At 45.9% G+C, this 25,609-nt stretch overlaps 1 protein-coding gene across 4 annotated transcripts in view; it reads right to left on the bottom strand.

The window, feature by feature from the left end:
• PBX1 (PBX homeobox 1) overlaps positions 1-25,609 on the bottom strand; it is a 308,878-nt gene that overhangs the window by 50,784 nt on the left and 232,485 nt on the right. For 2 of the 4 annotated variants that reach the window (XM_045982818.1, XM_045982817.1), the window contains 4 exons: positions 19,174-19,309; positions 14,420-14,579; positions 7,196-7,308; positions 5,731-5,820 (listed from right to left, as the gene is read on the bottom strand). In XM_045982818.1, the coding sequence (XP_045838774.1) occupies positions 5,731-5,820; positions 7,196-7,308; positions 14,420-14,579; positions 19,174-19,309 (499 nt within the window). The remainder of the gene's footprint in view (positions 1-5,730; positions 5,821-7,195; positions 7,309-14,419; positions 14,580-19,173; positions 19,310-25,609) is intronic. The other 2 variants (XM_045982820.1, XM_045982819.1) reach the window with 1 other exon arrangement.

Here is a 25,609-nt window from a genome sequence, read left to right as displayed (position 1 = left end):
AAAACAGCACGATGCACAACTGTCCTTTCACAGATGGGACTCTTTCCAAGAAGACAGATTTCTCTTTCATTTATAGCTTTGAACTATTTCTCTTCCTGTTGTAGTGTCCTGGAGATGGGAAAACCCATGTTTCATAAGCAGAAGAGGATCCTGGATGAGTTGTCTTTTTCAGAGTGCAGGAAATGGAGTCCTGTCAAGGGGAAGTGATTTGTCTACACATGGCCAAGTATCACCAAGTAACCCTTCTGATATCCAACCACCTGCAATGTGTTCACGTCAATAAGATGGTATTTCCATCCTAATGATTTATATTTTATTTATTTTCTTAATCAGTGTCCTTTACCCCTTTCGCCTAACATGGGAGAAAAGCAAACCAAAACAAAAATACGTATGCTGTGGCTTACAAAGATAGAAGTTTCATCTCTATTTTCCCACTCCTATAATAATCACAGAGCAAAACTGCCAAGATGCTTCTGTCATGAACGGACGTTAATGGCACTCTGCCTTTTCAGAGAGAACACTAACACTTTGTTTCCATCTTCACTGAAACTCTGGAGTAAGAAACATCTAACAGGGGTTTCTATCTATGTTGACCATTGGCTGGTGAATGCAATCCCTCAACTCACATTTGAAAATAATTAAAAATAAAGTGTTCTGCCCTTGAAGAATAATGCTTTCTGCTATCACATATCTCTGAGAATTCAAAGGGAAATGCTGGTGTAATGAAAGCTCTTCTTCCTTCCCATTTAGGACCTCAAGATACAATGGGAGGGGGAAGCAATGGAGTAGTCTACAAGGAATGCTAGATGCTAAGTCTCCCTTAAGAGTTCTCCAGGGAGTGCAGTCTACACTTCAGTCTAGTGTCTCTGGAGCAGACAGTGAAGAATCAAAGATGGTCCTTGTGGATCTCTAGATTTAGATCTAGAACTCTTGATCTCTACTCTAGAACTATCCAGCTGAAAGGGAACTTACAGCTTGCTTCTCTGGTAAATTTCACAGATGAAGCAAAAATACAGAGGTGATGGGACTTATCAAAAGAAAAGGCATGGGAAGGCGTTACGTTTCCTGATTTCTAGTTGCCTCTACCTCCCATGAGTTTGGCCATGGAGGTTCCAGTCCAACATCTGGTGGAGACAGTGTTATACAGTTGTATGGATGGTATCCCAGAAACAGATGTTGACACAGGGATTCTTTTTAGGACAGGAGGAGTTCTGCAGAATTCAAAGGGATCATTCTCTTGCAATATCACCTCTATATAGTTTCAGGTATCTAAGGCTGATTTGAATCAGAGTCTCAGAAAATCTACACCAGCCAGAAAGGTTAGAAACTTTTAATAAAAAAGAAGACCTAGGGCACCTGGGTGGCTCAGTCAGTTGAGCATCTGATTCTCAGTTTTGGCTCAGGTCATGATCTCGGAGTCATGGGATCGAGTCCCGTGTTGGGCTTTGCGCTCACTGGGGAGTCTGTGGCTCAGGCAGCTGAGCATCTGATTCTTAGTTTTGGCTCAGGTCATGATCTTGGAGTCATGGGATCGAGTCCCATGTTGGGCTTTGCGCTCACTGGGGAGTCTGTGGCTCAGATAGCTGAGCATCTGATTCTTAGTTTTGGCTCAGGTCATGATCTCGGAGTCATGGGATTGAGTCCCGTGTTGGGCTTTGCGCTCATTGGGGAGTTCCTCCTCCTCTGCCTCTCTCCCCCTCTACTCTCTCTCTCTCATAAATACATAAATAAAATCTCTTATAAAAAGGAAGATTTAAAAAATGTTTTGAATTAGAAACATGATATATTTGTGGGTTAATAAAGCATTCAAAATAAAGATAATTTCCAGATACTTTACTGTTATATAAGATGTGCCGATTGGTTACTAAACAAATACACTTTCTAAATTCAATGGCAACTTGTCTTCTCCTACCTGATTTATTCATCAGTCAACATGTTCTGAGCAACTAATACAGGCATTTAGGAAACAGGAAATACACGGGAGTGGAAGACATGAAGACCAACGAAGTCTGTCTGTTCACATACCTGTAATGTAAGAGAAGTGTATGTGTGATAAAGCAGAGAAGAAAGGCTTAGGGGGATAACCCAGGCAGCAAGGAGGAACTGGCTATGGGAGCGAAAGTATGATTTTGAGAGTGGGGAGGCATGGGGAAGGTGGCACAGGAATGAAGGACATTTACGGAGATATCTGGCAGCCAGGTGCAAATGTAAGGGGGATGGGTGCAATCAGGTAGGGGCAAACTGACCATGTTGTCCAACACCCAGATTTTACCTGGATGTCAGGAGGGTGAGGTAGAAGGGCAGATAGGTTGGGACCAAGGTGTGAGAGACTCTGAGTGTTAGACCTGGCATTTGAGCTTGCTTAGGTAAGCAACAGACAGGTGCTGGTGATTTCTAGGCAAGGAATGGCCGAATTCAGAGAGTGTGTGCAGAAGAAAGGAGACACTGAAGTCAGTAACAGTGATGAGAAAATGATCACAATAGCCAAGCCAATGAACTATTCTAGACCTAGGACAGTGGCAGTGAGAAAGGAAAGAGAATGAATGTGAGAGCTGAGTGATCTAAGTTTGTCTGATTGACAGGGGAGTGAAATAACCTCCCTCCATGACTCAGAGCCACTCTAACCTGGTAAGTACTGCCCATTGTCATTCGAGAGCACAACAGACTTATGGATGTATAACTGAACGCTCGCCGCCACTAAGGAAGGGGGTGTTTAAGACTTATACAACTCTACATCCTTGTCGAAAGTGTATCTTTCCATCAGAAGAGGAAAAAGTGACAACCGTGTCCTAACCAATCCTCACTAGGAACTGTCTACTGTGAAAACTGCTCACACACGAGGAGAAAAAAGGTCAAATTAGAAAGTTACCGCTTATAACATTTCATACTGCATTCATGTGGAACGATTTTTGCTTTGCCAAGCCCTTTCCTACTTATTTTCTCATTTTCCCTAAAGCAGCCCTTGAGGGATTAAGCCTGGAAATTACAGGCCCCATTTTACAGAAGAGAGGTACAATGCCGACCCACAGACACACGAGAGTGACCCGGACTGGAGTCTCCCAGCTCTTCCCAACCTTCCAGGCGTTCACCATGTGGGCTCGGTGAAAGGCAAGTAAGGGGTCTGAACTTTATGGGATTGAAAACAGACACTGGTTGGATAAGATATGGGTGCTATGAAAACCCAGCCAGGCGAGCAGATAATGGCTGCCCAGAAAATGTCCTCTACCGAGTGAAACACAATCCAGAGTCCAGCTGGGAATTCCATTGCTGCCTTGGGTTTAGGAATTGTTTATTTTTATTTCTTGGCTCGAATCTTTCATTCCTGCCCTTGTCTCTTCTTGTCTCCCTCCTTCCCTCTCTCTTTCTTCTCCTGGCAGCCAGAGCCAGGTGCCTCCACGTCGAACATCACTGTCTAAAAACACAGTTCGCTATAACAAGCTTGGTCTCCTGCAGGTGGCACAATTTAAAAATTTAAAATGGACACCCAAGGAACATATCATATCACCATCAGCCTTTGAATCATTTACCCTGCTTATTAAAGACCCAGGAATCAAATAAACACCATCCCCAGGGGAAAAAAAAATGAACACACAATGAGAGAGTCTTTTGAAGGGCATTTTCAAGCCCGGTTTCTGTGGTAAGATTATGTAATCAGACATAATTGTCTGCACATGTTTGGTTACACTCTTTCAGAAATGATTCCCAGCCCACCCAATAGTGTCAGAGGGGTCACTGTGGACCCCCCAGAGTCTGAGTGCCACCCTCTCCTCCGCTACCCAATAAGGAAGCAGAACCGTGAGCCCATTTCCCGCCCACTCGCATAGACTTTCTGTGGCTCCTAGTCTCATCCCCACACTCTGGTATTTTCCTCATGTTCTTGTCTTCCACTTAAATAGAGCAAAGCTTTTTCTGGAAAAATCTTTTGAGATAGAAGATGTAGCTCAAAAAGACTCAGAAAATGCATAAATGCTTATGTGCTTGAAACCACCCTCCCCTCCCCCCACACACAGACAAGCACAGAGCAACCTCATTCATCTGGGGTCTGTTTTTGAGAACATACTTCTCCCCCACAGTATCTTGTAAGATTTTTCTAAGTAGGTTTCCAGCAAGTCAGCCATTAACATGGTAATTTTAATTAGCATAAGCATAAGAAGAGAAGACTGCCTTTGCTCTGGAAATCCTGCCTGGAAAAGTGACAGGATTGCCCAGACTACATTCAGCAGGGTCAGCTTTGACCTCCTCTGCCTCCTGCCGGAGAGAGACTTGAGAAATACCATACAAATTCAGAGGGGATTCTGACTAAAGGAGGTAGAAAATAACATGCTCCTACGTGGCAGGGGCCTTAAAAAGTCACCAAGACACTTCTGACCTGGTACTTGAGTCTCCTCTCTGACATCCTGACTGAGCAGCTAGCTATGCGGCCATGTTTGAACGCCCTGATGGATGGGGAGTTCTTGACTTCCAGAGGCAGCCAATCCCTTCTCTGGACAACTCTCACTGGAAGAAAGGCCCATCAAAGGCCGAAGTGAGATGTGTTTCTCTGAATCTTCTACTGGCTCCTATCCTTGGCCCATTTTGCTCACTCATGACAAAGCCAATCTTTCTCACAAATAACACGTCTAAAACTACTCTATACTACCCGCGTCTTCTCACTGATGGGCTAAGAATTCCCAACTCTGCCAACCACTCCTTGTGATGAACCTGCTGGTTGGTGTTCTGTTGATTCCTTCCGGTCTCGTCTTAGTTGTGTCTGAGTTGACCAATGCAGGGCTGAAAGAGCCATCCCCTCCCCCAGTGCAGACACCACAGCTCGGTTAGTATAGACCAGGATGACATCTGACACACCAGGTCTACCTTCCTTCATCCCAGCCCTAATGCCTCTGAATCGTAACACCAGAAACAAACAACAAAAAAAGCATCGCCACCAGTCAGCCAGTTTTCTTCCATAGTTCTGAGCCAGCGGTTCTAGTGGAACTTCCTGCAACCTCTAAAAGCCCAGGAAATGACCCCTGATCTAAAGGACAGCCTCCTTTTCCAGGCTGCCTCTTGTCCTCGCTTGCTGTCACCGCTGCTGAGATAGCGGACGATTGATCTGAGAAATCAAGTTGGATTGCTGTCCCAAATCTACATTCGGTTCTCCTTGTGTCTGTCTGATCGATTTCACTCTGTGCGACACAGCTTGTCGCTATGAATTTTCATGCTAGTCAGAAGCCGCCAGCGCGCCCAAGAACGAGGAGAAGATGGTCCGCGCCCCTCCCCGTCCCTTCCCCATCCCCAGCCTCTGTGTTCATTTCTTTCTTGTTTTTGTCCTCAGACAGACTGGAGAAAGGTGATTTTTCAGACCACAGACCTGGATGCAGTGGCTTTTGGGCTACTGGTTTTCCTGCCCAGGGTCCCCAGGCCCCAGCTTGTGGTGACATTTCCGACCACCGTTGTGCTAGGTGTCACCTGTTCAGCGGCTCCTCTCAGCTGAACGCGAGTGGCCGCAGGTGCCATGAGAACACTGATGGGGTGTGACAGCCCTCGACGCCAGCTGCCTGCATGAAGCCTGCCCGGTCGCCACTTTTTGTGTGGGGAGAACGCTGCCGACGGCGTGGCCGATACAGACACGAGAAACTAGGTGACCGTAAAGCTAAGAGAAGTCCTACTAAGTGACATTCCGAGCCCTATGGCTTTGAAATAATTAGTTATGATAGAATACAAACAAAGGGGGGGGGCCTTGTTTCTTACACTGATGCCCTGCGGACTGTACATCTGACTGGCTGCGAGTCCGTCACTGTATCCTCCTGTCTGGCTGATAACATGGCGAAGGGTATCCACCTAAATGGACGAACAACAACAGAGAGGAGATTAGTCAGGGAGATGCAGGGGAAGGGAGGCAGAACAGCATCGAGCGGGCGACCGTGTGGGCCAAATTTACACAATCGTGGAGAGGTATCCTTCCCGGGAGGGAGGGGTCCGGTAGCAGGAGGCCGGCCTCTCTATCTGCCAAATCCGTTCTCTTTTCTGAGTTCGGTCAGCAAGACGGTAACAAGGTCCAAGGCACCTGGGATTCCCACCACTGAGACTAACCCACAGCGCTGCAGGAGACGGTGGGGGATGGGGGACGGAGTGAAGGAGCCCAACCCCCGCCTGTAGGGACCACCCTACTTCGCTTCTCCTCCGCTGGTCCCCTACAAAAGTCCAGGCTCTGTCTGCAGGGGGCCTGGGCGGCCACCTCCCAGAGAGAGCGGTATGTGACTGACACCGTGCTTGCGAGGACCCAGGTGATGGCCAGCTGTAAGGTCGCTCGACCAGTCTGACCACAGCTCTTCACACTTGTCCCTAGGCTGTGTTTCCTGAATCACTGGCCAGGTGGTCTCTTCCAGGCGTGAGGTGCTTCCTGTTCCACGGGCAGGATGGCAGACTGGGCTAAGGGGCTCAGAACTTCCCTAGCCATTCTGTCCCAGAGCATTTGACTTGACCCTCTCCTGGCAGGCTCTGTGCTGAGACAGTAGGGTGGCTTCCTGGGATGTAGTGAAGACAGGCTGTTCGCTAATGGGCACCGAGGGTTTACACTACACGACTGGATTTTTGCTTCCCAACGTGGGCCCCGACTCATGACCAGAAACCCAAGTCCCGTGACCTCAAGGATGATTGAGAAGATGAGTTTAGTCAACCTGCTCACGTGTTTTTAAAAGCTTGAAATGAAAACAGGAAATACAAAGGTATTTGCCTACTTATCAGTCACCTCCTTATCTGGCTAATATGGAGTGTGGGAAACCCGCAAGCAAGAGGGGGCCTGCAACGGGAGACAGTGGACTGAACTCCTCCTCCCTTTCCCTTCAGCGAAGAAAGAATCCGCTGCTTCCACGTGCCCAGCGGGCCTCGGTCACTTCAACCTGACCTCGCTCCTCTCCTGCTTTCCCAGTGTGGCTGACAAGTCAGAGCCAAATGCATTCACAAAGTGTGGACGAGATTTCCCATGACCATGGTTGTCTTTGGTGTGGTTTGGTTTGGTCGTTGGCAAGATTTTATTTCTACATTTTCCCTCTCTCTCTCTCCCCCTTTCTCTCTCTTCCTCGCTCTGTCTCCCTCTCTCACCCTCTCCCTCGCTCTCTCCTCTCTCTCTGAACAGAACTGGCAAGTGCCAAGACGACCGAGGGCTCTTGGACTCCAATGCATTCAGCTGGTGGCACATTGGCTGGGTCCCTACCTGTGACTGCACGTTGGCTCCAACCTGGGCCCCTTGGTAAGAGTCCCCATTGAGTGACTGCACGCCCATGAACAAATCTCCAGAGTTTGACATGTTAAAAGAACTGGAAGAACCTGGAAAGGAAAGAGTGAGGCACCTGAATCACAGAAAGGAAAAGGCTCAACCCCTGCAACTAACAGCCAAGAGGAAGAATGACATGCAAAGCAACCCCCCAAATCAACACTAAAATAAAAATAACATCCACAGAGTCTGGTTAGTAGCATGAAGAACAGAGCAAGCAATAAAGGGTGTGTATCATTCATGTTACGTGAAGCCACGTCCTATTGGGAGTTGCCAATAGGACTGTGTCCCCTTAACAACTTCAAGCTGAGAAAGGGAATATTTATTCACATGTATTCTTCTTAATTTAGTCTATTTGAATTGGAAATGGTCTCCAGGACCTCTCTTTCATGCCCGTAAAATTCTAGAGGTTCCCAGGGGAGCACAAGCTGAAGGATACGGACTAGTCAATGGATGGTACTTCTGCCACCAAGATGGCACGCACAAGCTATTCGGCTGGTTTCCAGATATGCTGTTGCCAACCCATCTGCCCTCACATGGGAAGCAGCCCTGGTGAGGGAGGGTGGGGAATGTGTGAAGGCAATGCCACACATTAGGGCTGGCCATGGGATGGGAGTCCACTGACATTTCTGATCTCTAGAAAGGAGGTCACGCTTCTGGCTGGGTAGCAAGCAGCCCAAGAGAGCCTCAAGGACTACAAGAAGATGTGAGGATGGTGATGTCTTCCCTTGGCACCTGCTATTATGGAGGAATGGGAAACAGAATAATGGGCTGGGAATTCCGAAGCATGCATGAAATAGGAAATGCTAATAATAACACTTAAGATAATAACAAAAGTGGGCCTCAAGAGGAGCAGTCAACCATCTGCTTTCACCTCCCAGAGAAGAAGCCTTCTTCCACACAGTTAGCCTTTAGGCAGCACCCAGGTGGCACTATGGTAAACCCGGCCCATCGGCCCACCCTCGGCCTCAACACATGTGTGTGGAGAAGCTTCTTATTATTCTGAAGTCATCGTGCAGCTCAGTGCATTAGGAAAGAAAGCTCAACGTGCAAGGTTTGGTTAAAACATGACATTAGCCTAGAAAAGGAGAGACCTTAGGGACCCAGGTCAGTTCCACTCTATTTCCAACTCTGTCTTGCTCAAATCGCACTCTTGTCCTCACATTTGACAGCCATCATCCATTTGGGATCACCCAGCAATGATGCCCCAGCTCTGACGCTTTCTTAATCTCCCAAGGTAGGGAATTGCGCTCTCCTAGAGGGCTGTCTCCTGGAGCTCAAGAGAAAGCTTTTTCTGTACTCTGTCACTCTGCTCTATGCTGAACTGCTCATAGGATCCTCATATGTCTAAGGAGGGCGCCATTTTGAAAAACCAAATGGTTCACTTGGGGGGATCCTCAAAGTAGGAAACTTCTCTGTTTTTCTTTGTTTTGGGGATGTCCATCCAAACACAAGAACTAGCTAGCTCCTGAGCTACATAAGCTGATTCCTCACTCGCTCTTGTTGTGGGAAGAAGGGAACACTTTTTCTGGGGGGTGGGAGGGCGACTAGAGTGCCATCTAGAGGACTATGCCATCTCCATAGCTCTGCAATATGTCTTGTCTCATTGGGCATTCATTTCTCAGTTTAGCTTATCTGCACAGAAGTAGACATCCAGGTTCCTGAGCCAAAGAGGCACAAGGTCTGACCACGCAGGGCAGCCTGTTCTGGAAGTGTCTTCCAGTAATGTGGTGCCAATCTCCCCAACAGGTGCCTGAAGCAGGGTATGGCACAGATCACGTAATTTCCCAGCCTGCATGTCCTACCTATATCCTTCTCAAACTTTCTTTCCATCAGAGCTACAACCTAAATAATAAGAGCCATTTTGCCATCATTTACCACACACACTCATATTTAGATGGCATCAGAACCAGGAATAGTCAGCTCCAAGACCCCAAATTATAATTGCTTATATAATATAATTTTTTGCCCTCCCCCACTCCCCCAAGAGTGTTCAGTTTGATGCCCAGATACATTCTTTCTTTCTCTCCCAATCAAATACCACGTAATAAACCCACACTCCTTATGCCTGGATGATGGTTTACGGAAAACGAGCACCCAGCCCGAGAAATGGGAGAAACCCCCAAAGGGCAGTGCGGGTGCCAAGTAACATGGCGTCCATGGAACCATGAAGGTATGGGATGTGCCATTTACAAGATACAAGCTGCAACTGACACAGATGATTTAAAAAATACATGTGCATTGATAAATCATAAATAGGTCTGGCTACCTAATGTACACAGAGATAAATAAATATGAACATATCAATGGCCTTCACGTACAGATGCACCTGACTCAGAGTAACTGCGGGAATCACCCCCCCTTGCTCTCGCCTCTGTCTGCTCTTCTGGCATTTTGTTGTCCCCGCGCAGCCACGTACTACACAACCACAGCTTCCAACTCTCTGAGAAGTATCTAGAAGCAGGGCTGGCTCTGAGAAGAGGCCAGGGGCCACGCACACCACAAGAGAACAGACAGAAGCCCACACAAAACTCGAAATGAGGAGGAGAAGACATGTTCTTCATCGGGCACTGGAAGGGAGAAAGAAACTTCCTGAGAAGAAGGTATCCTTGACACAGAGCGAACGGGCTGTCTTGGAGGTGCCACAAAGTCTCAAAGAACTCCCATGGAATGATCTGGCTTGCGGAGAAGGTCCTTCAAGAACCTCAGGGCAGGTGGCTGGAAAGTAATCCGCAATTACCAGAAGGCACATTTTAAGATGTGCTCACCAGTTAAAAGGTTCTGAGTTCGGAGTGGGAAGGGAAGCACGTGTCCCATGTCACCCAGACATCGGGGGCACGTACAGAGCGGAGCCCGTCCTCCACTAGACAGACAGGACATAATGGATCACCTATGGATTCTAATGCCCCAGCTCTGGCAAATATGACGATGGGGAGATGAACATCCATTTTCCCAAGATCATTTTCCAAAGGCTGCATTTCTACTCTAAAGAGTCTTCAGGAGACTTCAATTTGTTCAGGGAGAAAAAAAAATAGAACAACAATTCACTTCATCCTCTCCCAAAAAACCCAGAATACTATGATAAAATCTAAACTTAGAGCAAGGTTTCCAGACACTGGCGCTATTGACATCTGGGGCTGGAAATGGGCTCATGGCGGGGGAATGTTCTATGTGCTGTAGGATGACGGTCTTCCCTCTCCCTAGCCTCTACTCAACGGAGGCCAGCAGTACCCGCCTCCCAGAACCCTGACAGCCAAATGTCTCCAAGCACGACCGAATGTCCCCTGAGGTACAAGTTCGCCCTGTTGAGAACCAATGACGCAGAATAAGAGAGGCGTTACTTTTTCTTACTGAGGAACTCGAAGGGTTTACGAGTATTGGTGTGTTATTCCTCAGAGCGTTTTTATGAAGCAGATGTATGGCAAATCCTGCCTTCCTGTTGCAGTTTTGAAATCAAGGCTCCCAAGAGATCAGGGGGCAGCCGGTCAGACTAGACCTTCAACACCATTTGGAGGCTCAAAAGATGGGGCCTCTTTGCTAGACACGACTTCATTATGTCTCGGGCTTGCTTCTCTATTTTCCATGATTATTCCCCTTCTAAACTCCAAAAATCACTGTTGCTTTCTACCCAGGATAAGGCACAAGAGAGTAAGGCTATCTGGTTTGATGGGAAACCCCTTCAGAAGGTACACGTGGCAAGGTTCTAGAGTTCCAATTCCGGCAGGCTGTGTTTTCATCTTCTACTAAGAAATCAAGAGAAGAAAGACACAGCAGAAAACATCCATGGCATTCATTCTTTCATTTGGTTAAAAAAAAAAAAAATTCCAAGAGTTCCTATGGATTTACTAAGTGTCAGCCAGCCTTCCTAGGTGTGTTACCTCCTTTCTAATGGCGTGTATTACATACGTAAACTTCTCTTAGGAAGCCAGAATCTAGGGGGTTTGATATGATCATCTTCCCCCAATCCAGAAAACACCAAACCTTCTATTAGGGGTGTAACAGATATATCCAAGGGCTTGTCACTAACTCTATAGTGTCAGAGGAAGAACTTTCATGGCTGAGCCTGCTGTCCTTGAAAACACACACACACACACACACACACACACACACACACACCACCATCAAAAAAAGATTCCTGATGGGGGAGGGAGTCCTGAGTCTCAATAAGCCTGGGATTGCTTCGCTAATCACAGAATCTAATCAATTGTCAACGCTGATGCTACAGCTTTTGCCACAGCAAACATCCGCAAGGCACAAGCCAACTTCTTCCTTCCTGGATGCTGATAACCTGACCTTCCAAAAGGGGCCCCGTTTTTCTGAGATCTTATTCCTGCTTTTCTTATCTCATCACAAATAGACACGAGAATGGATCCCTCTAGGTAATTCCAGAAGTATGGACCCAAGATTATAATGATCGCTTCAGATGGTCCCCATTTTTCTTCTCCCCCTCCTCCAGAAAACATAATTTTCTTCTCTTCCTTCTAGTCTTTCTCTTTGTTCCAGGCATTCCGCTTGACTCTGCTGATGTCAAATATGAAGCACGCTGGGTGCCCCTCTACCTGCTTGCTCTCTACCGTGGGTCCTCACCCCAAGTGATTTTAATGAATTACAATTAAGGAAATAGGAGATCAGGCATCTATCCACAACCAGGAATATTCAGAAGTGACCTAGATAAAGCCACTGAAGAAGTGCTTGTCCACACAAAAGCCTCTGGAGGGAAGAAGATTTACTTGCCAAGTATCCTTTTTGCAACAGAAATGAGTAATGTAAATTTAGTAAAGCTTCGGGGCGGAGGAGGGCCCTGCTTCAATATTAAGGATATAAAAAGTTCCCAGGCTCCAGAACTCTTAAATTTCAAACTCAGCCAAATTGTATCTTCACATATTAACCTTTTATTTAAAACTTGTGTCTACTTCAAGGACTCTCTATCCTTCGGCATTATCTAGGATGTAGTATGTGACTTCCTAAGCACCTGTGTGAAAAGTCTGAACACTTTAAAGTTCTCACTTTATCTGTACAGTGCTCTGGGCTGTGATAGCAGCAAAGGAAAATACAGAAAAGCCCGTGTATAACTTTTCCTGTAAAAACGTTGATGAATGAAACTCCCACGCTATTGCACACATACAATAGTATTTTCTTTTGTCTCTACTGAAAAAAAAAAAAGCACTACAAAGGGGTTCCTCTGCATATTATTTCCAACAACTTAAGCACAACTGGAAGGCTTAGCTCCAATTTTCCATAATAATTTACTTGGTGCTTAGAATAGTCACCTAAGTTTAAGCTAGCAGAAAAATTCTTTAGAAAACTGTAATCATTGACTGACGTTCCAAGAGAGCCAACGTAATTCTTAAACACAGAGTGGGAGGGGTGTGGGGGGGTTAAAATGCTTACTTTTCTCTTTTTAAGTGCTTTAGAAAAGAATAAAAAGTTACAGCTTTAGTAATGAAGGGGGTCCACAGGGCCCTTCTAGGGACTAGTCATAAATCATGCTCAACCATCTGCAATGCAGATCTATCCGCGACGGGAAAAAGTCATTTTGATATCTGTTTTGCATTATGATAACCTTTGCAGGAGCGGTGAGTGTGTTTTTGCTAATGCTGACAGGGCTGTACTTCTACCAGAGACAAGTGAACATGTCTGCCTAGCAGGGTGATTCAACGAGTGTTGCTGGCTGGAGACTGAAATGCTTAAGAGCTGGCCAGATGGGGAAGAAGGAAACTCTTTGGTTACTGAACCTCTTAGCCTTGATCCTTTGTCAATCATGCCATGAAGGGGAAAGAAGGAAATAGACACACACAAACCTCAAAAAGTAAATAGGCTCCTCAGAGTTGTTCAACCTGGTGTGCTGGGAAAAATACACAACTAGATCGAATTCTACACTGTCTTACCTCGTCCATATGCTTACAAAGCCCAGGCCACTCTTTGTGCATGATTCCATTTAAACAAAAGAAGGCATGGAGGTACAGCCCACTGGCTTGGAGAACCTTAGAACAAATTAGGGCCTCTAGAAGCTCACAGAAGACGTTAATGTGTGGAGCCTTATAGATCTCCAGTAACAATCCACCATAAGGTAGAGAGAGAATTTATTTTAGTGAACAAACAAGCTTCAGGGTCAAAGGCACTTCCCAGAAATGTTAGAAATTAGATTTTTAATTATCTTATGGTTAAACACATTTAAATTTGTGACCTTTCAAGTTGGAGGCATTGGTTTTCTTAGACGTGTGTCCCACCCCCAAAATCAATGCAGTGGTTCATTATAATGAATAATCTGAGAATAATCTGAGACAGAAATCATTTAATAAGGAAGCATTTCTGGGCTTCCCTTACAAACAAACAAACAAACAAACAAAGTACCAACATGCCTTCACAGCATACAGATACTAAGGTTATACTTTATGTATTATTATGTTTTTTTTTTCATGTGTGGAAATTCAGAACTGGTGGTACGAGGCAAACCCCAAAATACATCATGTTAGCCTAAACTCTGAAGTTAGTGATGTAATGCACATTCACTAAAATAAAACCAGGGGCAGAGCACACGACTAATAATACTACAACAGGGAAACTGGAATCTGAATAATGTGAATTAATGACTGGCAATTTTCTTTGTAGTTTGCATAAAGAAATCAGCAAAATAAAACAGTGAAGAAAAACAATTCTAAACAACTTTGAGCAGTAACCCCAGTCTGGCTGTGTAGACCAAAGCATTACAATGAGGAATATTCCTGCAGAGAATGTAGGCTAGTAGGTCACCCAAACAGTATGCGATGGGAATAGCAAAATAGATAAGGATAAAAACTTTATGTGAAACAGACGAAAGGCCAGAGCCCTCAAGGGACTGTGTCCAAGTATTAGAGCTAGCTCATGGTCATCTTTGAAAGGAGAATGTGAAGGTCCTCTCTCCTCAAAACCAACCAATTTAGGTCTGTCCAACTTAAACAGACACATTGGTGCAAACCTCCAGACAAGCCTGTCTTACAAACAGTAAAACACGCTGCTCTTTGGAAATGAAAGGAAAAACCCAAAGTGGCATCAACAACAAAAAGGACAATCCAATACATAAGTCAACAATCGGAAACCTGAAGAATGAAAAGAAAACCCCAATGTAGGAAAAGCAAGTATAAAAATGGAGTACGATCCCCCCAAATCAAAGAAAAAACTAACCAGCTGAGTTAGGAGTCGAGGGTGAGTTAGCTTGGCTTCCATGGGCTGACACATTGGTAGCAGTGACAGCCGTTTTGGCAGCATAAATATTGGCTTCCTCTTGAAATTTACCTATGTTCTTCTTGTACCGGATTCGCTTATTTCCAAACCAGTTTGATACCTAGAGCAGTTTAAGAGAAGAGGAGAACGTTAACATTCCGTCCTGTGCAAACATCTCAGAGGAAAATTAAGGCATCAGGGGAGGGCTGGAGGCAGGCTACGGGGCTGATCCTATTCTGATTTTGCAACAACAATGAGATCTAAAGGAAGAGCTCCGAGAGGGGCATTGCGTACAATGTGATTCTCCTGCTTAAGACAACACCATTTAGCAAAAACAATGCAGCCAACTGTCCTACCGAAGAGCCGCTCATTTGGATTTGGACAATTTCAGTTTAGGACGAGCGTTTTAAATTGGGTTACCTCCTAAGAACATGACCCCAAAATAAACACAGCATTTCAGGAGAAATGTTACTTATTAATGCTAACACTGACTTTGAGTAATCAAGAGGCACAGACTTGTAATTATCCATACAGATCTGTATCAACATACAGGTGCTCTCACTGAGGGATTCATTTCACATTTTACACGCTGAAGAACGCTAATATGGACCACAATCTAATATGGACCACTGCAGACCTTAGGATCCAGATAATTCCATCAGATAGACTTCACCAAGAATTTTGTGCAAAGCTTGGGGTTAGCTACACAAGGAAAAACTGAAGCATACCAGAGATTAGTCCTTGGAATCCCAAGCTTTAAATGTTAAAGCCAACACACAAGATAAACCTCATTTACTTTCACTTGTTAATTTATTTCCTTTATGTGACTCACAGCCGCTGTCCTGGCTTGATTCCGCGTCCCCGTTCCCTTTATACCAAGACCCCTGTTCAGACACAGGAGGCGACGCAGCGAAATTCAAGTGTTACCCCTGTCATTCCTGCCATATGAGGTACGTTTTATACCCCATGTTCCAGATGTGATTTCAAACTAAAATATGTGTTGTTTTTTTTTAAATAAAATTACAAAACAAACTCTAAATCTGGTGACAGAAGAGAAGGTTGATAACACAGGTACCTCGGCTGACATGTACGTTCTATTTACCCCAACAATGGCGGATAACGGACATTTTGGCAAAACTGTAGCTACCTTTGAAACGCATTAGCAAAACTTAAAAATCTCACAAGGTAAGCCCTCCTTTGCCTGTGTGGCTTTCACTACAGGAGAAATGTTAAGCCTTTGTTATCAAAACCAAACCATACCACTGCAGTATTAGTAAACGAGAGGAAAAAAATTTAGTGACAAATTGCTTGATTCATCGTCAATGCTGGTGCCTACAGGAGAGAAGGGCACTCTGGGGCCATTTTAGGACCATAGCATATCTAATTCCGTTCCCAAACTCATGCTTTCCTTCGTATAACCTTCACTGTCTGTATGAGGGAGAGAAAAAGAGGCAGTAAGACTTTTCTAAGGTAACTGGGTGCATTGGAGAAAAGGAGGAAAGATGGTCATCTGGAAGGACTTTTGAGGAAGGAAAGAAATGCCTGAGGTCTAGTTAAATAAGCTACGTGAAAAGAGGAGAAGGCATGTTTTGTGGGAGTGATTCCCTTCTCAACAAGAACCAACGGGTGGACAAGATGCGTAGTCAGCTCAGGTGTTCCCTACATGGCCCACAAGGTGATACTGGGATGCCCTGAGCCATGTCCGTAATCAGTGCTTTCAATAGTTAACCTGCTGTTCACAGTCATGGAGGGTCTACTGTGTGCTAGGCACTAGGGACACACAGAGGACAGACACAGTCTGAGACAGGTGATACAGAAAAAATAATCGGTTCTCTGGGGAGAGTCTGATCACATTTCAAACACATTAAGTTTGAACAGCTTGGGCAGAGCCATGGCAAAGTCCAGTGGGAAGGAAGACACACGAGCTTGGTGTCCTAGAAGTCTCATCTAGGTATACCTGCAGTGATACGCAGAGAAGAGATCACTCAGAGCGAGTGTGCAGGATAGACCTTTTCCAAACTGAGTGTGCACGGAGAGACTGTTCACACAGATTCCTCCCATCCTCCCTTAATTCTGACTCAGGACCAGGGTCACACCGAAGAATTTACATTCGAGCCAGCTCCCAGCAACTGCTAAGGTTGCCTTCTGTAAAACCACACTCCAAGCAGAACGAGTGAGTATAGAGAGGAAGGACTGTTGAGGGATCAGAGGAGAGGCTGGTCTACAGATGCACATTTTTGTTTTGGATCATGGGAGGAATCGACAGTAAGTAGATTTTGAAAGAACCTGTAGTATAAAGAAAAAAAAATGGTTAAGAACCATGGGGATAGGCCTGAGGAAATGAGGGCTAAAGAAAAAAAAAATGGCATTTCTAGGGTAGGTAGAGACAGTAGATCATCTAAGACCAAGCAAAAGTGGCCCGAGAGAAAGAAGGAAACTCCACGGAGAACAGTATCAAGAAAGCAAAGTAGGAAAATTTCAAGCTGGAGGGGTAATTTTTTTTTTAATTATTTATTTTGAAGGAGAGAGAGAGAGAGAGCGCAAGAGCACACATGGGGGGAGGGGCAAAGGGAGAGACTCTTCTGTGCTGATTCCCTGCTGAATGTGGAGCCTGACATGGGGCTTGATCTCATGGATTTTGAGATCATGACCTGAGCCGAAACCAAGAGTTAGATACTTAACTGACTGAACCTTCCAGATGCCCCAAGATCAGGGAGAGGGGTAATTATTAACCCCCCAAAATGACGACAACAACAACAACAACAAAAAAAGCCCCCAAAATAAGAAGGAAAGAGACAGCCAAAATTTAAAAATTTAAAAAGTCCAAAATCGGGATCCCCTAGATTTGGGAACTTAAGGGAGATTTAATAAATCATATGGTCCAACAAACAATGACTGGCAGCTGGGATGACTAAGATCCGACAAGAGGGAGTTCCCTAAAATCTCACAGTTGACTCTTGACAAAAACATGCTCCTAGACAAACACCTTTATTATTGTATCACATCATACTGTCTTGTCTCCCACGGGGACTTGTCTGGGAAGAGTGGAGCAGCTCCGTTGTTGTTGGGAGGGAGTAATGTTGGGAAGGAAGAATGGTGTGGCCTTAGGATGGGTGAAGCAAAGGGAAAGGTGATACAATATGTAAATATTCATTTTAATGGACAGATTATGTGCACCTGGGTTTCCCTAACAAAGGAAGTGACAGTTGCTGGAACAGGTCAGGATTCCATCTTTGATCTAGATATAATACAGACTAGCTCCAGAAGAGTTCATTCTACCATCAACAGGGATTTAGAATTCCAAATCCTAGAATTAGAAGTCAGATGTCTAGTGATTTAATTCTACTACAGAAGCAGAAGATTCCATGTATCAAATTTACTGATGGTCGGTCAGTGTTATGGTTCAAGCCCGTGCAACCATTCCTCAACCATGCAACAAATATCAGAAACCAGCAAATGCCTTTCCTTGTGGACAAGGGATCTAAAGTTGGACAAGACCCAGACAAAACCAGGTGACCTGAGTTTGACCACTCATGTTCTGTTTTCCTCCAGTTAAGACTGGAACAGCCTGCACTTGGGTCAAAGTACCTAAGGAAGGTTGGAGTTGCAAGGGTTGGTGTTTCCAAATCCCCCACAGCTTGTTGGCATATCATGGAGAGCCCTTCATTGCACATACTCTGTGCAGAGGTCTGTATTCTGAATGGACCTAACTGGGCTTAGTTAAGCACTGATTGGTGGGATCAACACCCAGCACGGAGTAAGAGAAGCTAGGATTCAAGTCAAGGAAGCACAAATGCTCAGTTGATACAAAACAGCATCTAGTTTGCTTGAAAAATGCTAAGTGAAGTTTCTCACTAGAGTAGGCTTCTTTGCCCCCTTCTCCCACCCCTGTTATGGAAATGCCAGTACACAGAGTTCTCTTGCAGGAGACGTGTATCGGCGGGACTTTCTCTTCTCTGACAGCTTTCAGAACTATCATTACTGTTCTCAACTAGAGACTAGGGATGGTATTTGAAGTTCAGATGAAAAAAGTTCTGGATGGATCCCTTGAGTAGATGAAATATACATATGTGTAAATATTGCTTACTTTTCTACTTCATGGTAATGCTGAAGACTCCAGGTCAATAAAAATGTTTTACCATGTACCTTTCCATGTCAATAGGCACCTGTTATGGTTATCACTCTTTGGGGAAAAGGGGTACTCAGTGACATTTTGTGCAACCGCTCCAATGCAATCATAGTGACACGTTAAAATCCCCACACTCTGTCAGTTACAGAGCGAGCACGTCAAGAGAAGACATTTGAGTCCCTTTCATTGAAAAGTTCCACTCACTGACTCTGTCCTGGGTTGAGCGCAAGATGGGCTAAGGTATGGACTGTGCTTGAGAAAACAGTATGAGAAATGCAGATACTTTCCAAGGACAGCCAAGAACCTTGACCCATTTTTGAAGCAATGGGGCATTTAATGGGAAGAACCCTATCCCTGTTTGTCTACCGGAATCTACTTCTCCCACTCCTGCTGGTCCCACTCAAGTTTGTCCAGGTACTTACCGAGAAACTCTCCCACTTAAACACACCGAGTGCTTACCTTGCCATGTCAGGGTTTTAGCAAATGGACCTTGCAAGGCATAAAAGCTCAGTAAAGCAAAACCTCCAAGACGCTGCCATGTGGCTCCACCAGACCCAGGCTAGCGGATCTTTGGAGGGCTCCTTACCTGGGACACTGTGATGCCACACTTCTTGGCTAACTCCTCTTTGGCTTCCTCACTGGGGTAAGGGTTGCTGAGATGGGAATAGAAATATTCATTCAGGATTTCCGTCGCTTGCTTGTTGAAATTCCGTCTCTTCCGCCTTCATAAGGAGAAAGAAAAGAATGACAAAAACATGTTCACACCAAATAGATATAAAAAGAGAGAGATGAGGACCTACTTCTGTGAAAAGGCAAATTTTTGAGCAAAAAAGTGGATTAGAGGAAATTTGCACCAAGGGGGTGGATATCAAAGCCATCACTTCAAGTATCTGCTAATGACAGACTGTGCATCATGGGGCAGGTACCAGAAGAACAGTAACAAATACTTGTCCCAGGTGGAGAGGAGCATGGAGTTTCAAAACTCAGCCACCTTGGTGTTGAATCCTGGACCCACTAAATGCCGGCCGGGGATTTGGGATGCCTCTCCAAGCCCCAGCTTCTTCAGCCGAGAGTGGACAGTCACGCTGGTCTCACAGGGTGATGGTAACTGGAAAATGGGGTCATACGTGGAGGGTACTCGGCGTGGTGCCCGGTACGTGGCGAATGCTGGGTGACAGTCTTTCTTCCTACTGAAGCTCCAGGCTTTGGACCTCACGCTTTAGAGCGATCAATTCAAATTATTCATTTTGCACAACTTGTGAGATAGCTACGGTTCTTCCCATTTCCCAGTGAAGAATGGAGTCCAAAGGTCATTCAGCCTGCGTGTCATAGAACCAAGGTATGAATTCAGGTGCGCCTAACTACAAAAACCCAACCTTGTTCTTAGGTACAAATTGCCTCCTGGAAATGACAGACTCTGGAGCCTTAAGTTAAAAATAAGTTATTATTTTCCTTTTATTCCACTCCCAGGTAAAGGCATACAGCATTTTCCAAAGGCATCTGGGGAAGAGGGTGTGGAAGGCATGGACACTGGCCCTGGCCCGCTGGACTGCATGACCTCCCTCAGAAGGAGACAAGGAGCACTTTCCAGCTAGAACAGTTGCTAAATGGTAAAACAAAAGCCCACCGAAATCTCTTTAATACACAGGTTTTGAATAAAAGCATTTTTCTTTCTTTTCTTTTTTTTTTAAGTGCTAATTGAACTAATTTAAAGTGAGAATCACTTGACTGCCTCCTCACAGCTAAGGCCCCTAGGCAGGTTGGGGGAGCTGTTTGGGGATGCCGGGCTCACAGCAGAGGCTGGCTGGCCTTCCTTGAGGCGGAGACTGGATCTTTAGATCAGCTCTGTTAGCACTTTGCCCTTCTTGCTTTTATCAAAAGCTTTTTCCTTATGGAAGAGATTTCCAGAACATCCTTGGTTATGCCAGGACACAGGATTTCCCGATTTAGCCCAACAGAAAGCACGAAGCAGCCTTGCTAGACAAGAAATTCAGCTAATATTGTATTTTCAGGGTCCCACTTGGATTCATTAACCCAATAAAGTGCCTGATTTTACCGGATGAACACCATCTGTCCATAGGTATTAACCACATCTGTCCAGACTATGCCAAGCCCAAGTCACTTTTCCAAATCATGCTGAGTTTCTGGGTCACCCAGCATCAGAAATGGGATGGAATAGATTAAAAAAAGAAGAAAAAAGCCCAACTCAAAAAATAGGCATTTGTTAAAAGTTCTTGCCCGGTGGGAATTTGGGGAAGACAGCCAAGTGGCTAACGTGGGCTCCAGGCTTTAGATAACCTCTGGCTTCTTCTCTGCCTAAATAAAACAGTTGTCTTAGGCCTGGGGAACTGGACCCTGAAGGCTCCCTTAATTGGGAGAACCTTGGTTCGTTCATTCAGCTGTCTGCATTAGCATCCCACTGTATTTCTTGGGAGTCTTCCAACTGAGCTCAAAGGAAGCCTCTCTGGAACGAGCTGGCAGTATGGGGCTGGGGCAGACAAGCTGGTCCCGACTCTCTTCTCACAGTGATGTGCAACCTTCCCTAGGTGGTCTCATCCACTCTGATGGGCTCCCTTACCACCACTCTCAGTGGCTGTCTCCACAGAGCGCCTTGGAAATCCCAAGATCAGGACTTTTCAGGACTTCAGGAAACCTAGTGCAAATGAATGACTTCTGATGGGAAGGTTCTTTGAGCTAGACATCTGGCTTCGGCTGGAAGTGGGATCAGCTTGGTGAGTTCACATTTGTGACTCTGAGCCCATCTCAGGGTATCTGGGTTTTTAATGTACGGAATGTGGACGTGGAGCAGATGGATCAATACGTACTGGGTAGTAAATGCGGCATTTTAGGAATGAAACCTTTTGAATCAAGGTGAGTCAAGAGTGGGCGGAGCAGGCGCCACAGACACAGTTGTGTTACCTCCTGCCCTGTCCACTCTCCTCAGAGTCGCTGCCCAGCTCCCACCGCACTCCCCACGCACTTCAAACACACCCTGTGTCTCCAAAACTGGCATGGCGTTTCACCCAGACCGGCTCTATTGTCTTCCTTCCCCACGTTACCACAGACACGGTTCGTGTATGTAATTTGTTCATTCATTCATTCCAACATGTGAGTACCTAGCAGGTGCCAGAACCTGGGGGTGGTTCTCAACCCCTCCTGCTGTCTTGCCTTCATCAGATGATGGGCCCCACGGCAAGTCCTGCCGGTTCTATTCTATTCCAGCCTATTGTTGCTCTGTTTTTGAAATGGGTTCAGAGAAGCCACTGTCTATCATGTAAAGGTCTGGCTAGGGTGCACGGCGGCACGTTCGGTAATGAGGGGGAATGTTCTAGATCTCTGCTGCCCGGTCTAGCAGCCATAAGTCTGCTTGTGGCCACTGAGCTGCTCAAACGGAGCTGGTGTAACCGGGGTGGCAAATTCTGAAATTTTACTGATTTCAATGTAATTCAGTTAAAATTAATTTAAATTTTAAAAATCAAATAGCCACTTACTAGACAGTGCAACTCTAGACCAATGTGTTCCAGAAACACTTTCTGGAAGGTGTGAACTCACAGCCCTGCCACGTACCATTAAGGGCATGAAATGTCTCTCAAACCTCTTGCTTTCATCTATTCTGTAATGTACCAATGTTTACCTTAAAGAAAAATGATCTTCCCCTGCATATTTGAGTAAAACGGGGAAGGTACTTCATACTTAATTCTGTGTTCACCCAGTTTGAGGGGCACAGGCTTTAACTGTGGGGTCCTACCGCGTCTCTTGTCCATTCAGCTCATCTTCAAAAAAAAAAAGCATTAGAGTAATTCTCTCATGCCCTGGATTTGATCATGTCACTAATAATAGTAATAGTGATAATAATAATAAAATATACATATGATAAATAAAATAATAAATAATATATAAGGTGGTATTCCTTAATATATAAGGAAGTACTGTGTGAATTATGGCATGAATACCATATTCCAGACATTATCCTAAGTTTTTTTTTTCTTTATATTATCTTATTTATTCCTGCCTATGGGATTAGCCCCATTGTACAGACAAAAGTCCTGGGGCCACTTATCCTGCTTTACAAAGGCTGCCAGAATTTGAATCTGAGCAGGCAGTGGGAGAACTTATACTCTAAAGGACTGTCTTCCCTCCTTAAAGAGTTCTAGCGGTTTCTGCTGCTTCTCAGCGCAAATCCAAAGTCTTCACAGGTATAGTTAAGGGTCTCCAGTGGACCTATCCTGTCCCAGTGCCTCGTTTCCCCCAGTCCTAAACACGCCCGGCACGATTTCGCCGAGCCACGTCACGTGCTAGCTTCTCCACGCCCCAAGGACACTTGTGACTTTGACACTGCTGTGCCTCTTCCCACCAACCCATGTATTTCTCTCCCACAGCATTTGCCACAGGTTCACCCAGGTTTCCCCAGCTACACACCGCGTTCCTCGAGGGTGGGAGCCACGTGTCACTCGTCTTTGAAACCCTAGCGCCTCACACATAGTAAGCATTCCAGCGAAGTAATGCTTGTTGATGTTGGCTTACGTTGCTTCACTTCGCCCACGGTCGTCTCTCTGTCTGGCAAACACCATGCTGGCTCTGGGATCCCAGCCTGTCTGCCCTCTCCCGCATTCGGCCTCCCGCTCAGGCGTGGCGGTGGTGGGAGCCCTTCACACGGAAGGTGCCATTTTGTGTTCCCTCGTGAGAGTGTCTGTTTGTCCCACACCACTGTGAGCTCCTTGGCGGTAAGACCCACATTTAAATGTGGGGTTTTTTTCCTCTTAGCGATTCCAGTGGCTACGCCAGCATCCAGCAGAGAGTAAAACTCAACGAGATATGTCAATCTAAGTGCCGGCCAGTCGGCCCAGGCCTCGCTGCATGTCCTTCCCTCTTGTTGCCTGCCTTCCGCTTTACTACTTTGTTTAATGTAATCCCTCTCTTGGGGTGAAATGCAGAGGTGTCCTCCTAGCTGTTTAATCCTCTTATTGTTGTCTCTGGCAAAATGTTATTGAACAGAAGTTCAAATTATTGCTTGAAAATCATTAAGAGTGTTTGTAAGTTCTCTCTCCCACTTTCGACTGAGAAAATGGTGTTGGTGGTCCTGACGAAAACTTTACCAAGTTGGATAGCACAATGTTTGGTCCACAGCATGGGATATTAAGTGTCGAATGAATGAAGGAATGGATGAATGGCTTTTTTTTTTTCTGGTACAATTAAGTCAACGTAAGGAAGAGAAAAAGAGTATGACTCCAACAGACAAACCTGGATCAAGTGCTCAGCTGAGAAGTACGGGAGACAGAATCCTAAGAAGGTACCAGATACCAGCCTGGCATCCCCACCCTCCCCGGAGCGTGGGTGGGGCTGTGACAAAGAAAGGATGTCTGTCCTGTGTTTAGAGAGATCAGGTTGAAGCCTTAAAATGGTGAGATTCTCTTGCTGGCTTCCAGGAACAAAGCAAGCAGCCAAGCCATGGGCTGGCCAGGGGAGAGTGGCTTCAGGGAGCTGAGGACCTCAGTCCCACAACCCCAAGGAACTGAATTTTGCCCCCAGCGGGGAGGACCCTGAGCCTCCCCATGATGAGATCACTGCCTCCGCTGACATCGGGATTAGAGCTTTGTGAGGCTAGGGCAGAGGATCCCCTTCAACTGGGCCCAGACACCCAAATCATAGAAACTGTCTCACTAATATCTTTGTGTTGTTTTAAGCTGCCAGATTTGCGGTAATCTATTACTGCAACAGGAAACGGAGACGAGGACAGACCTGTGACATTACAAAGACTAATCCTTTTACTAAATCAAACTCCCCTTGTATTTCACTTGTCTTCCACCAAATCTTTCAGCGATGAAGCCCCGCCCACCAGATGCACGTGGTGGCTATCGGGAGGGGTCTGGGAGGTTGGTTTGTTGAGCTCCTCTCCAATCACAGCGCTGGAAGCAATGACAGGAACCACCCCCACCTGGGTAAACATTTCTGTTCTGAGCTCAGAAAGCCATTTGCTCAGCCTCGGGCTGGCACTGGGAGTTATACTCTTTCAGTGATACCAAATATACCCTCAAAATAAATTCTGGTAACTCTGACAACAGCTTAGTTGTTTTAATTTGGAGCCTTGGCTTAGAGACACTGACTCAAAGGCTGCAACCAAAGTGGCAAAGAGACGCTCTCGTAAGTGATTGTCCCTCTGACGCCAGTCGGAACCCCCTAGGCGAGGGCTGGTGGAAGCAGCAGGAACGTGTACAAAACTTACCCAGTTCTGAGTCTGACCTTCCACTACACACAGCCCAGTTACCGCGAGCAGAAATCCAGCAAGACGGTGACTCCACCTCTCCCTTCTCCCCGGGTTCTCTCTGGAGGAGAATTCAGTCTGGGCCCCACTTTTCTCTTTTTCGACATCTACCCACATACATACCAACTCCAGAATTTTAACTAGGGGAGTTGCCATGGGGATAGAAGCAACACACGCAGAGGGGCGGTGGCGGCTGCACGGGCAAAGGACCCAGACAGAGGCCACCAGTCGCTTGCGCTCTGCACTCAGCCTGCTTTCAAGAAGCTGGGTTGGCAGCTTCTCCCGAGGCGAGGGAGAGGCATGGGGGACCTGCTTCAGGGAGACTCTGCCTCCCTCGCCATCAGCACACCCAGCTGGAAAAAACCCTCTTCGTGGGAACTTTCTCTTGATGTGCCCTATGGAATTCTGGTGGCCTGTGTGCGATACACCTGGCTAGCTGGTTCTCTCATCTCGTATTCCACGTGACCCAAAACGCACTGAATAAAAAGGGAGTTTAGGAGATGCCAGGGAGTTTTAAAGGTCTGTGGATTGCAACAACCACAACTGTGAACAGAGAGAAATACAGGTAAGAGAGCTGAATGATGCATGAGTTTGGGGGTAAACAACTTGTACAAGGAGCAGTGAATCTTTCCGTCTCGTTGAAAAGGGACAAAACTGTAGATCATGAGTGGCACCCGACGTTGACATGCGTGCAGTTCTAATAACTGAAACCAGCGTCTGGGATGATTAGTAGGAACTGGAGTAATGAATGGTGAGACCT

The sequence above is a fragment of the Meles meles genome, chromosome 17 (genome assembly GCF_922984935.1).
Source record: "Meles meles chromosome 17, mMelMel3.1 paternal haplotype, whole genome shotgun sequence".
Taxonomy (NCBI): domain Eukaryota; kingdom Metazoa; phylum Chordata; class Mammalia; order Carnivora; family Mustelidae; genus Meles; species Meles meles.
Note: the sequence above shows the minus strand (reverse complement) of the source record. Positions and strands in the feature narration are given on the sequence as shown.